We start from the raw sequence: 12,828 nt of genomic DNA, 5'->3' as shown, positions 1-12,828 counted from the left end.
TGGGACTGCGCCCAATCGAGTTCTCTCGCTGAATTACGTCGGAATAGTGCCACAATGAATTTATTCCGGCACTTTTGAAAATCGCGAAAATTTTCGCAAAAAATGCAAAGGGGTTAGCCTTACTTTTTCTTCATTTTTCGACCAAAAATTTTTGGTCCCCGATTCGCTTTGTATGACCTTTTCCTGACTAATTGGACCCTCAGGAACTCAGAAAACGCAGCGAAAAGAGCGTGGGATCAACAGGAGAGAAATGGCGAAGGAAAAAGCACCTGCTGAAAAATGTCGAAAACACAGGGTTCCGTTTTTTGGCTGTAACTTTTTGTACAATAATCGCAGCGTATTGGGACTGCGCCCAATCGAGTTCTCTCGCTGAATTACGTCGGAATAGTACCACAATGAATTTATTCCGGCACTTTTGAAAATCGCGAAAATTTTCGCAAAAAATGCAAAGGGGTTAGCCTTACTTTTTCTTCATTTTTCGACCAAAAATTTTTGGTCTCCGATTCGCTTTGTATGACCTTTTCCTGACTAATTGGACCCTCAGGAACTCAGAAAACGCAGTGAAAAGAGCGTGGGATCGACTGGAGAGAAATGGCGAAGGAAAAAGCACCTGCTGAAAAATGTCGAAAACACAGGTTTCCGTTTTTTGGCTGTAACTTTTCATACAATAATCGCAGCGTATTGGGACTGCGCCAAATCGATTTCCCTCGCTGAATTACGTCGGAATAGTGCCACAATGAATTTATTCCGGCACTTTTGAAAATCGCGAAAATTTTCGCAAAAAATGCAAAGGGGTTAGCCTTACTTTTTCTTCATTTTTCGACCAAAAATTTTTGGTCTCCGATTCGCTTTGTATGACCTTTTCCTGACTAATTGGACCCTCAGGAACTCAGAAAACGCAGCGAAAAGAGCGTGGGATCAACAGGAGAGAAATGGCGAAGGAAAAAGCACCTGCTGAAAAATGTCGAAAACACAGGTTTCCGTTTTTTGGCTGTAACTTTTTATACATTAATCGCAGCGTATTGGGACTGCGCCCAATCGATTTCTCTCGCTGAATTACGTCGGAATAGTGCCACAATGAATTTATTCCGGCACTTTTGAAAATCGCGAAAATTTTCGCAAAAAATACAAAGGGGTTAGCCTTACTTTTTCTTCATTTTTCGACCAAAAATTTTTGGTCTCCGATTCGCTTTGTATGACCTTTTCCTGACTAATTGGACCCTCAGGAACTCAGAAAACGCAGTGAAAAGAGCGTGGGATCGACAGGAGAGAAATGGCGAAGGAAAAAGCACCTGCTGAAAAATGTCGAAAACACAGGTTTCCGTTTTTTGGCTGTAACTTTTTATACAATAATCGCAGCGTATTGGGACTGCGCCCAATCGATTTCTCTCGCTGAATTACGTCGGAATAGTGCCACAATGAATTTATTCCGGCACTTTTGAAAATCGCGAAAATTTTCGCAAAAATGCAAAGGGGTTAGCCTTACTTTTTCTTCATTTTTCGACCAAAAATTTTTGGTCTCCGATTCGCTTTGTATGACCTTTTCCTGACTAATTGGACCCTCAGGAACTCAGAAAACGCAGCGAAAAGAGCGTGGGATCAACAGGAGAGAAATGGCGAAGGAAAAAGCACCTGCTGAAAAATGTCGAAAACACAGGTTTCCGTTTTTTGGCTGTAACTTTTTATACAATAATCGCAGCGTATTGGGACTGCGCCCAATCGATTTCTCTCGCTGAATTACGTCGGAATAGTGCCACAATGAATTTATTCCGGCACTTTTGAAAATCGCGAAAATTTTCGCAAAAAATGCAAAGGGGTTAGCCTTACTTTTTCTTCATTTTTCGACCAAAAATTTTTGGTCTCCGATTCGCTTTGTATGACCTTTTCCTGACTAATTGGACCCTCAGGAACTCAGAAAACGCAGTGAAAAGAGCGTGGGATCGACTGGAGAGAAATGGCGAAGGAAAAAGCACCTGCTGAAAAATGTCGAAAACACAGGTTTCCGTTTTTTGGCTGTAACTTTTTATACATTAATCGCAGCGTATTGGGACTGCGCCCAATCGATTTCTCTCGCTGAATTACGTCGGAATAGTGCCACAATGAATTTATTCCGGCACTTTTGAAAATCGCGAAAATTTTCGCAAAAAATACAAAGGGGTTAGCCTTACTTTTTCTTCATTTTTCGACCAAAAATTTTTGGTCTCCGATTCGCTTTGTATGACCTTTTCCTGACTAATTGGACCCTCAGGAACTCAGAAAACGCAGCGAAAAGAGCGTGGGATCGACAGGAGAGAAATGGCGAAGGAAAAAGCACCTGCTGAAAAATGTCGAAAACACAGGTTTCCGTTTTTTGGCTGTAACTTTTTATACAATAATCGCAGCGTATTGGGACTGCGCCCAATCGATTTCTCTCGCTGAATTACGTCGGAATAGTGCCACAATGAATTTATTCCGGCACTTTTGAAAATCGCGAAAATTTTCGCAAAAAATGCAAAGGGGTTAGCCTTACTTTTTCTTCATTTTTCGACCAAAATTTTCGGTCTCCGATTCGCTTTGTATGACCTTTTCCTGACTAATTGGACCCTCAGGAACTCAGAAAATGCAGCGAGAGGAGCGTGGGATCAACAGGAGAGAAATGGCGAAGGAAAAAGCACCTGCTGAAATATGTCGAAAACACAGGTTTCCGTTTTTTGGCTGTAACTTTTCATACAATAATCGCAGCGTATTGGGACTGCGCCAAATCGATTTCCCTCGCTGAATTACGTCGGAATAGTGCCACAATGAATTTATTCCGGCACTTTTGAAAATCGCGAAAATTTTCGCAAAAAATGCAAAGGGGTTAGCCTTACTTTTTCTTCATTTTTCGACCAAAAATTTTTGGTCTCCGATTCGCTTTGTATGACCTTTTCCTGACTAATTGGACCCTCAGGAACTCAGAAAACGCAGTGAAAAGAGCGTGGGATCGACAGGAGAGAAATGGCGAAGGAAAAAGCACCTGCTGAAAAATGTCGAAAACACAGGTTTCCGTTTTTTGGCTGTAACTTTTTATACAATAATCGCAGCGTATTGGGACTGCGCCCAATCGATTTCTCTCGCTGAATTACGTCGGAATAGTGCCACAATGAATTTATTCCGGCACTTTTGAAAATCGCGAAAATTTTCGCAAAAATGCAAAGGGGTTAGCCTTACTTTTTCTTCATTTTTCGACCAAAAATTTTTGGTCTCCGATTCGCTTTGTATGACCTTTTCCTGACTAATTGGACCCTCAGGAACTCAGAAAACGCAGCGAAAAGAGCGTGGGATCAACAGGAGAGAAATGGCGAAGGAAAAAGCACCTGCTGAAAAATGTCGAAAACACAGGTTTCCGTTTTTTGGCTGTAACTTTTTATACAATAATCGCAGCGTATTGGGACTGCGCCCAATCGATTTCTCTCGCTGAATTACGTCGGAATAGTGCCACAATGAATTTATTCCGGCACTTTTGAAAATCGCGAAAATTTTCGCAAAAAATGCAAAGGGGTTAGCCTTACTTTTTCTTCATTTTTCGACCAAAAATTTTTGGTCTCCGATTCGCTTTGTATGACCTTTTCCTGACTAATTGGACCCTCAGGAACTCAGAAAACGCAGCGAAAAGAGCGTGGGATCAACAGGAGAGAAATGGCGAATGAAAAAGCACCTGCTGAAAAATGTCGAAAACACAGGTTTCCGTTTTTTGGCTGTAACTTTTTATACAATAATCGCAGCGTATTGGGACTGCGCCTAATCGATTTCTCTCGCTGAATTACGTCGGAATAGTACCACAATGAATTTATTCCGGCACTTTTGAAAATCGCGAAAATTTTCGCAAAAAATGCAAAGGGGTTAGCCTTACTTTTTCTTCATTTTTCGACCAAAAATTTTTGGTCTCCGATTCGCTTTGTATGACCTTTTCCTGACTAATTGGACCCTCAGGAACTCAGAAAATGCAGCGAGAGGAGCGTGGGATCAACAGGAGAGAAATGGCGAAGGAAAAAGCACCTGCTGAAATATGTCGAAAACACAGGTTTCCGTTTTTTGGCTGTAACTTTTCATACAATAATCGCAGCGTATTGGGACTGCGCCAAATCGATTTCCCTCGCTGAATTACGTCGGAATAGTGCCACAATGAATTTATTCCGGCACTTTTGAAAATCGCGAAAATTTTCGCAAAAAATGCAAAGGGGTTAGCCTTACTTTTTCTTCATTTTTCGACCAAAAATTTTTGGTCTCCGATTCGCTTTGTATGACCTTTTCCTGACTAATTGGACCCTCAGGAACTCAGAAAACGCAGCGAAAAGAGCGTGGGATCGACAGGAGAGAAATGGCGAAGGAAAAAGCACCTGCTGAAAAATGTCGAAAACACAGGTTTCCGTTTTTTGGCTGTAACTTTTCATACAATAATCGCAGCGTATTGGGACTGCGCCAAATCGATTTCCCTCGCTGAATTACGTCGGAATAGTGCCACAATGAATTTATTCCGGCACTTTTGAAAATCGCGAAAATTTTCGCAAAAAATGCAAAGGGGTTAGCCTTACTTTTTCTTCATTTTTCGACCAAAAATTTTTGGTCTCCGATTCGCTTTGTATGACCTTTTCCTGACTAATTGGACCCTCAGGAACTCAGAAAACGCAGCGAAAAGAGCGTGGGATCAACAGGAGAGAAATGGCGAAGGAAAAAGCACCTGCTGAAAAATGTCGAAAACACAGGTTTCCGTTTTTTGGCTGTAACTTTTTATACATTAATCGCAGCGTATTGGGACTGCGCCCAATCGATTTCTCTCGCTGAATTACGTCGGAATAGTGCCACAATGAATTTATTCCGGCCTTTTTGAAAATCGCGAAAATTTTCGCAAAAAATACAAAGGGGTTAGCCTTACTTTTTCTTCATTTTTCGACCAAAAATTTTTGGTCTCCGATTCGCTTTGTATGACCTTTTCCTGACTAATTGGACCCTCAGGAACTCAGAAAACGCAGTGAAAAGAGCGTGGGATCGACAGGAGAGAAATGGCGAAGGAAAAAGCACCTGCTGAAAAATGTCGAAAACACAGGTTTCCGTTTTTTGGCTGTAACTTTTTATACAATAATCGCAGCGTATTGGGACTGCGCCCAATCGATTTCTCTCGCTGAATTACGTCGGAATAGTGCCACAATGAATTTATTCCGGCACTTTTGAAAATCGCGAAAATTTTCGCAAAAATGCAAAGGGGTTAGCCTTACTTTTTCTTCATTTTTCGACCAAAAATTTTTGGTCTCCGATTCGCTTTGTATGACCTTTTCCTGACTAATTGGACCCTCAGGAACTCAGAAAACGCAGTGAAAAGAGCGTGGGATCGACAGGAGAGAAATGGCGAAGGAAAAAGCACCTGCTGAAAAATGTCGAAAACACAGGTTTCCGTTTTTTGGCTGTAACTTTTTATACAATAATCGCAGCGTATTGGGACTGCGCCCAATCGATTTCTCTCGCTGAATTACGTCGGAATAGTGCCACAATGAATTTATTCCGGCACTTTTGAAAATCGCGAAAATTTTCGCAAAAATGCAAAGGGGTTAGCCTTACTTTTTCTTCATTTTTCGACCAAAAATTTTTGGTCTCCGATTCGCTTTGTATGACCTTTTCCTGACTAATTGGTCCCTCAGGAACTCAGAAAACGCAGCGAAAAGAGCGTGGGATCAACAGGAGAGAAATGGCGAAGGAAAAAGCACCTGCTGAAAAATGTCGAAAACACAGGTTTCCGTTTTTTGGCTGTAACTTTTTATACAATAATCGCAACGTATTGGGACTGCGCCCAATCGATTTCTCTCGCTGAATTACGTCGGAATAGTGCCACAATGAATTTATTCCGGCACTTTTGAAAATCGCGAAAATTTTCGCAAAAAATGCAAAGGGGTTAGCCTTACTTTTTCTTCATTTTTCGACCAAAAATTTTTGGTCTCCGATTCGCTTTGTATGACCTTTTCCTGACTAATTGGACCCTCAGGAACTCAGAAAACGCAGCGAAAAGAGCGTGGGATCAACAGGAGAGAAATGGCGAATGAAAAAGCACCTGCTGAAAAATGTCGAAAACACAGGTTTCCGTTTTTTGGCTGTAACTTTTTATACAATAATCGCAGCGTATTGGGACTGCGCCTAATCGATTTCTCTCGCTGAATTACGTCGGAATAGTACCACAATGAATTTATTCCGGCACTTTTGAAAATCGCGAAAATTTTCGCAAAAAATGCAAAGGGGTTAGCCTTACTTTTTCTTCATTTTTCGACCAAAAATTTTTGGTCTCCGATTCGCTTTGTATGACCTTTTCCTGACTAATTGGACCCTCAGGAACTCAGAAAACGCAGTGAAAAGAGCGTGGGATCGACTGGAGAGAAATGGCGAAGGAAAAAGCACCTGCTGAAAAATGTCGAAAACACAGGTTTCCGTTTTTTGGCTGTAACTTTTTGTACAATAATCGCAGCGTATTGGGACTGCGCCCAATCGAGTTCTCTCGCTGAATTACGTCGGAATAGTGCCACAATGAATTTATTCCGGCACTTTTGAAAATCGCGAAAATTTTCGCAAAAATGCAAAGGGGTTAGCCTTACTTTTTCTTCATTTTTCGACCAAAAATTTTTGGTCTCCGATTCGCTTTGTATGACCTTTTCCTGACTAATTGGACCCTCAGGAACTCAGAAAACGCAGCGAAAAGAGCGTGGGATCAACAGGAGAGAAATGGCGAATGAAAAAGCACCTGCTGAAAAATGTCGAAAACACAGGTTTCCGTTTTTTGGCTGTAACTTTTTATACAATAATCGCAGCGTATTGGGACTGCGCCTAATCGATTTCTCTCGCTGAATTACGTCGGAATAGTACCACAATGAATTTATTCCGGCACTTTTGAAAATCGCGAAAATTTTCGCAAAAAATGCAAAGGGGTTAGCCTTACTTTTTCTTCATTTTTCGACCAAAAATTTTTGGTCTCCGATTCGCTTTGTATGACCTTTTCCTGACTAATTGGACCCTCAGGAACTCAGAAAACGCAGCGAAAAGAGCGTGGGATCAACAGGAGAGAAATGGCGAAGGAAAAAGCACCTGCTGAAAAATGTCGAAAACACAGGTTTCCGTTTTTTGGCTGTAACTTTTTATACATTAATCGCAGCGTATTGGGACTGCGCCCAATCGATTTCTCTCGCTGAATTACGTCGGAATAGTGCCACAATGAATTTATTCCGGCACTTTTGAAAATCGCGAAAATTTTCGCAAAAAATACAAAGGGGTTAGCCTTACTTTTTCTTCATTTTTCGACCAAAAATTTTTGGTCTCCGATTCGCTTTGTATGACCTTTTCCTGACTAATTGGACCCTCAGGAACTCAGAAAACGCAGTGAAAAGAGCGTGGGATCGACAGGAGAGAAATGGCGAAGGAAAAAGCACCTGCTGAAAAATGTCGAAAACACAGGTTTCCGTTTTTTGGCTGTAACTTTTTATACAATAATCGCAGCGTATTGGGACTGCGCCCAATCGATTTCTCTCGCTGAATTACGTCGGAATAGTGCCACAATGAATTTATTCCGGCACTTTTGAAAATCGCGAAAATTTTCGCAAAAATGCAAAGGGGTTAGCCTTACTTTTTCTTCATTTTTCGACCAAAAATTTTTGGTCTCCGATTCGCTTTGTATGACCTTTTCCTGACTAATTGGACCCTCAGGAACTCAGAAAACGCAGCGAAAAGAGCGTGGGATCAACAGGAGAGAAATGGCGAAGGAAAAAGCACCTGCTGAAAAATGTCGAAAACACAGGTTTCCGTTTTTTGGCTGTAACTTTTTATACAATAATCGCAGCGTATTGGGACTGCGCCTAATCGATTTCTCTCGCTGAATTACGTCGGAATAGTACCACAATGAATTTATTCCGGCACTTTTGAAAATCGCGAAAATTTTCGCAAAAAATGCAAAGGGGTTAGCCTTACTTTTTCTTCATTTTTCGACCAAAAATTTTTGGTCTCCGATTCGCTTTGTATGACCTTTTCCTGACTAATTGGACCCTCAGGAACTCAGAAAACGCAGCGAAAAGAGCGTGGGATCAACAGGAGAGAAATGGCGAAGGAAAAAGCACCTGCTGAAGAATGTCGAAAACACAGGTTTCCGTTTTTTGGCTGTAACTTTTGATGCGTTGATCGCAGCAAATTGGGACTGCGCCCAATCCATTTCTCTCGCAAAATTACGTCGGAATAGTGCCACAACGAATTCATTCCAGCACTTTTCAAAATCCCGGAAAATTTTCGCAAAAAATGCAAAGGGGTTAGCCTTACGTTTCTGGCAACCAAAAATTTCCCTGTTCAGAATACACCTGTATTCTCTCTTTCGAGATAACTGCATTTTCAAGCACGCAACACTGTCCCCGATGTATTAAGGTATCAACGGCAGAGAATTTAGTACTAACATATCCGTTTACTGGAAAGGCATTTAACATGGCTTAAGACCAATAGCTGAGAAAATACGCAGAGTAATACATGTATTTGATTCAAGGCATATTTGAATAAACTAAACTTGAATAAACTAAACGGGGAAATTCTACTCATTTTCTATCGAAATACAGGTTTCAAGAATAACAATACAATATTAGATATATCGTATTCGGTTCTAACTTCTGATCCGTCGACAGCAATGACTTACATCCTGCGTAATTATGTGCCATCAAAAAATACGTCGCACAGAGTATGTAGAACTTGATTTCAGTGTTGATTAAATGAAACTATCGTAGTACACAATTTTTTCGTCAAAACAAATCAAATTTTTCATTCCGTTATATGTACTATAGTCATCGAATTAATTACTTCATTTTATTTCTCATGCCCATTTTTTACCGTGCGCCTAACTTTACTCGGTTAGGCAGCCAAACTCACATAGCTGTATGTCGGGTGGCCTAAAACTCTAACCACAGGCGCCCCGTTTTATCTCTGTGGCACCTGCTCCGACATGTTCACGTCGTTACCGCTAACAGCATTAGCATTTGTTCGCGCCAACTACCTGCACAAGTGGACCCTGTTAATCCTACACCAGTCGATTAAGATCGAATTGTATAAATTCCACGAATGCACCTAGCGGCATGGCTTGAACTCTTTCATAAACCTTCACGAAACACTGATTAACCGATATCCAGGTAAACAGAGCAGCATAAAATGTTGAATCAACGGAAAATCGACAGAAGACAGCAGAATGACCTGAAATTTCAATTCTCGTTTGATAAACGATAGGTTATGGTATTCTGGATCAAGCGATTTCGGTATTGCGATGCGGACGTTAGGTGAAATAGTTACTTCATCTTACGTTTGGTTATGTTGTAACAGAAGTGATAAATACAACATAAAAATTGATATGTATTATCGAATTGCCGGTGTTTTTGATCTACTCAATTATCGTATTTTCATCCGTAGTTATAACAGAGTAAATTCATAATAAACTAATACCATCCAACTCCATTTCGGCTGGTTGTAAATTTACCGCAAGAACTGGAAATTAAATCTAATGACCTGTAGTTGATGACAAGTTATAGACAAGCTGTTGAATATTTTTTAATAATAATTTTATTCACATTGACCATAAGTATATTGAATTATAACTGGTCATACAAGGTTGTGACACCACCTATCAAACGCAGTTTCTCAACGCATTGTTACATGAGATGGCTCAAGGAAATTTTTTTTCTGTCGATACATGTCGTTTTGTAGACTAACAGTGAAGTTTTTTACGCACAATGTACATTAGGTTTGCTAGTTTTGCTAATTATTTGGGTAATTCTCGTTTTCAAGTTCTTGCAGCCAAACCTTGAAGATCGACAATACATTGCTGGAGTGTAGCTTTTTCTTGTTCCGGTGTGATGGACTTCAACACGTTTGAGATTATCCATTCACTCATATGTTTCTGGCTTATTCTACGCTCGATTGCTTGAATCTGTACCTGGTAGTCCAAACGCTTCTTGACCTAGAGAAAAAAAATACTCATGTAAAGGAAACCAAAATCTATCAAATACGAAACAAAAAAATGTAAAGACGCCATGGTGTTAACGTAAAATTAATCCAGTAAATCGAATTTCAATCTGAGAATCTAATGTATTCACCATACTACACAATACATTACAGTAAGTGAATTACATTTACGTAACACGAATACCAATAGTAAGAAGGGTGGCAAAATAATTACCTCGGAATATACGTGGGCCAAGCGTTCTCTGTAAGCTGCTTCGAGTTGCATGGCTATGTTTTGTTTCTTGGCTTCCATTAGAAGAGTCTGGCCTTCAGCTTGCCATTGAGAGTGCTTTTCATCTTTGATTGATGATTCATAGTATTCAATCTCGCTGTTCTTCGATTCATTTAAATCTGTAATTTGCTCATCAATCAACTTGTCGGCATAAGCAGCAACAGCTGGACCAAACTTCTTAACCCCATAGATGCACATCAACAGAATGGATAGACCGGTATAATATTCATGTTCCATCACGTAAATCTCTTTAGAGACCAAATAGGTTGTCAAACCAAGGCCAAATGCATACGGTCCTGAAATAAGTTTCAAGTATTCAGTACTCTGCCATTTCACTTGCTGCCAAAATTAACCAAACCAGTTGGAAAATTATACCAGAGTGCAATGCTTGATTACAATAACAAAATTTGCACTCACCCGTAACACCGGTCTTGGGATAAAAGTAGGTGAACCATTCATCAGGAATAAATCCTAGGCGAACCTTTCCACCGAACTCTGCTCTGACCGGACGATTGCTGGCTTCGGAAGATGAAGATAGAGCCTGCGCGCCATGAGCAATGGCGGGCAAAGCTTGAGCTATAATTGTGAAAAATATTAATTGAAATATGTTTATATTTCGTCTAAGCGAATAATACCATTGGTTATTTTTCTTGAGATGCGGTAATATATATCGGGTCATAATAAAATATGTGTAGAGGTTAGCGATAGTGCAGAGGAAGAAAAATCAAAGTGGTCCTCTAGATGAATTATTTTCCGACATCAATCAGATATCCGTGCCGTAGTACGTTTCAGAAACCGTGAGTGATTTACGAAAACTGGGCAAGATACATCTCATTACATAATAACAGAAAAATGACCGCAGAATATGTAAAAGCAAACATAGGACCGCGAAAATTTCTACACAGGGACAGATAGTTACGAGACAAATTCGGTTATTGAGTTCGTTTGAATATCAAGACCAACTTTTCGGGCATCAATAAGTAAATTTAACCTAAATGTCATTTACCATTACGGAGAGCCAACCTCGACAGCATCTTGTCTGCACTGCGGTTCACCGTGCGACGTGAGAGTTGGTTGAACAACCCAGTGGAACCGTTCCTAAGAAAAAAAAAATGGCTGACCTATTAGTCAAGCTGTACATAATTTTATTTGCGCTTAAATTTCTACATCTAGCAAATCGCATCACTGAATTTCGCGAACCATTATTTAAAACTCAATCGCTCAAAATCCTGTGACGATAATTTTAGTCAATTTAATTAAGTCTTTAGTTTGACTAAAAGCGCGCAGACGCACGTAAATCGTGTCATCACGTGACTACTACACAATATTACTCAACTACATAGTGATACTTATGCACATTCATTTCACGTCGAATTATTCATGTGCATGTGTGACTGGCCAGCTGACAGTTCGTCCAAGATAATCGTAGGAATCAAAACGAAATCCAACCAATATTTCGTATGGAATTCGGAGTACCTTTGATCCTTTAAAATCGGGCAGCGTAGTTAAAATAAACTCATAAATTGAAACAGCGATAGTTTAAACAAGTGGAGAGGGTTGTCAGAAAGGCTTTGCTCCGGATTAAATCCAAATCGTTCAGCTTTCCGCCTAATACACGAACTAATTCGTCATGGGTATTTGCACATCTTGCTGTAAACAATCTTCGTCGTACGAAGATCTGACACCCGATCCGGTAAAATATTATTTCTTGCACGTTATTTATACTTTTCATTAGGCTTTCTGCGATTCACTTCACTTGTCAGCATGCAAAAATTTACTCAAAGATATGGGTTTCTAATGAAAACTGTCATTTGTATCTAAAGGAGGTGCGCCGTCGCCAGCAGGTTGAGGCTGCCGAGAAGCGAATAGCTGAACATGAGTCACGAGGCATAGGCAACGTCGACGCCGTTAAGAGACAGCAGCAGAGAGCTGCAGAAGTGGCCAAACGCCAGGCTGAAGCTGGTAGTGTTGATCAACAGACTGGACTCAAAGTAAGTCTTAGTTGAAATGAAGGAATATTCATCATTTTGAAATTACTGATTTATGAGGTATCATTTGCATACTTACAGTGGCAAGTGAACTGAGGTACGGTGCAGCTGTTATAAGGACCAGGTGAAGATGTGCACGCTTTGCAGGCATCACACATACTGAATTTTCAATCACATGTCTGAATAACTACTTTACACATTGTGATATACTTATACATATAATACATATTATATATATACACACACATATACACTAATAGATATATCGATTATACATACATATTTAATATATTTATAATATAACAGTGAAAAACTCTACTTATTCTAAGATTCGATGACTTTACACAGTGCTGACAGTATGATTTTTCCACACTTTTTTCATGTTGTACATACAATTTATACATATGAATTTATTCAATGTTACTCTAAATACGTTTAAACGATGGAAGTGATCGCTAAATTTGTGTATATATTGTCGTAAGCAACGGATTAGGTTTCATTTTAATGCCCAATTAGGTACATACACTCTGTTGTCAATTTCAATTCTTATACTGTTCAATTAATACAATATTCAACTCTTATTCCTACTTT

General features: G+C 39.9%; 2 protein-coding genes across 2 annotated transcripts; one reads left to right on the top strand and one right to left on the bottom strand.

Moving 5' to 3' along the window:
• Nucleotides 1-9,558: 9,558 nt before the first annotated feature.
• Nucleotides 9,559-12,030, bottom strand: LOC107225174 (ATP synthase subunit b, mitochondrial). Its single transcript, XM_015665544.2, has 5 exons — nt 11,975-12,030; nt 11,256-11,347; nt 10,667-10,825; nt 10,193-10,545; nt 9,559-9,973 (listed from the first exon to the last, which is right to left on the bottom strand). Exons 1-5 carry the CDS (start codon nt 12,013-12,015, stop codon nt 9,797-9,799), a joined length of 822 nt encoding a protein of 273 aa, XP_015521030.2. The 5' UTR covers nt 12,016-12,030; the 3' UTR covers nt 9,559-9,796.
• LOC107225175 (small VCP/p97-interacting protein) lies at nt 11,607-12,818 on the top strand. Its single transcript, XM_015665545.2, has 3 exons — nt 11,607-11,942; nt 12,073-12,240; nt 12,319-12,818. Exons 1-3 carry the CDS (start codon nt 11,880-11,882, stop codon nt 12,331-12,333), a joined length of 246 nt encoding a protein of 81 aa, XP_015521031.1. The 5' UTR covers nt 11,607-11,879; the 3' UTR covers nt 12,334-12,818.
• The last annotated feature ends 10 nt before the right edge of the window (nt 12,819-12,828 follow it).

The sequence above is a fragment of the Neodiprion lecontei genome, chromosome 7, assembly GCF_021901455.1.
Source record: "Neodiprion lecontei isolate iyNeoLeco1 chromosome 7, iyNeoLeco1.1, whole genome shotgun sequence".
Taxonomy (NCBI): Eukaryota; Metazoa; Arthropoda; class Insecta; order Hymenoptera; family Diprionidae; genus Neodiprion; species Neodiprion lecontei.
Note: the sequence above shows the minus strand (reverse complement) of the source record. Positions and strands in the feature narration are given on the sequence as shown.

Coding starts and splice junctions, on each gene's coding strand:
- LOC107225175 (XM_015665545.2), top strand. CDS start 11,880: ATGGGTATTTGCACATCTTGCTGTAAACAATCTTCGTCGTACGAAGAT. Junction 11,943..12,072: donor AAGATCTGACACCCGATCCG/GTAAAATATTAT, acceptor TTGTATCTAAAG/GAGGTGCGCCGTCGCCAGCA.
- LOC107225174 (XM_015665544.2), bottom strand. CDS start 12,015: ATGCTGACAAGTGAAGTGAATCGCAGAAAGCCTAATGAAAA. Junction 10,826..11,255: donor GAGGTTGGCTCTCCGTAATG/GTAAATGACATT, acceptor TCACAATTATAG/CTCAAGCTTTGCCCGCCATT. Junction 10,546..10,666: donor TCCCAAGACCGGTGTTACGG/GTGAGTGCAAAT, acceptor AACTTATTTCAG/GACCGTATGCATTTGGCCTT.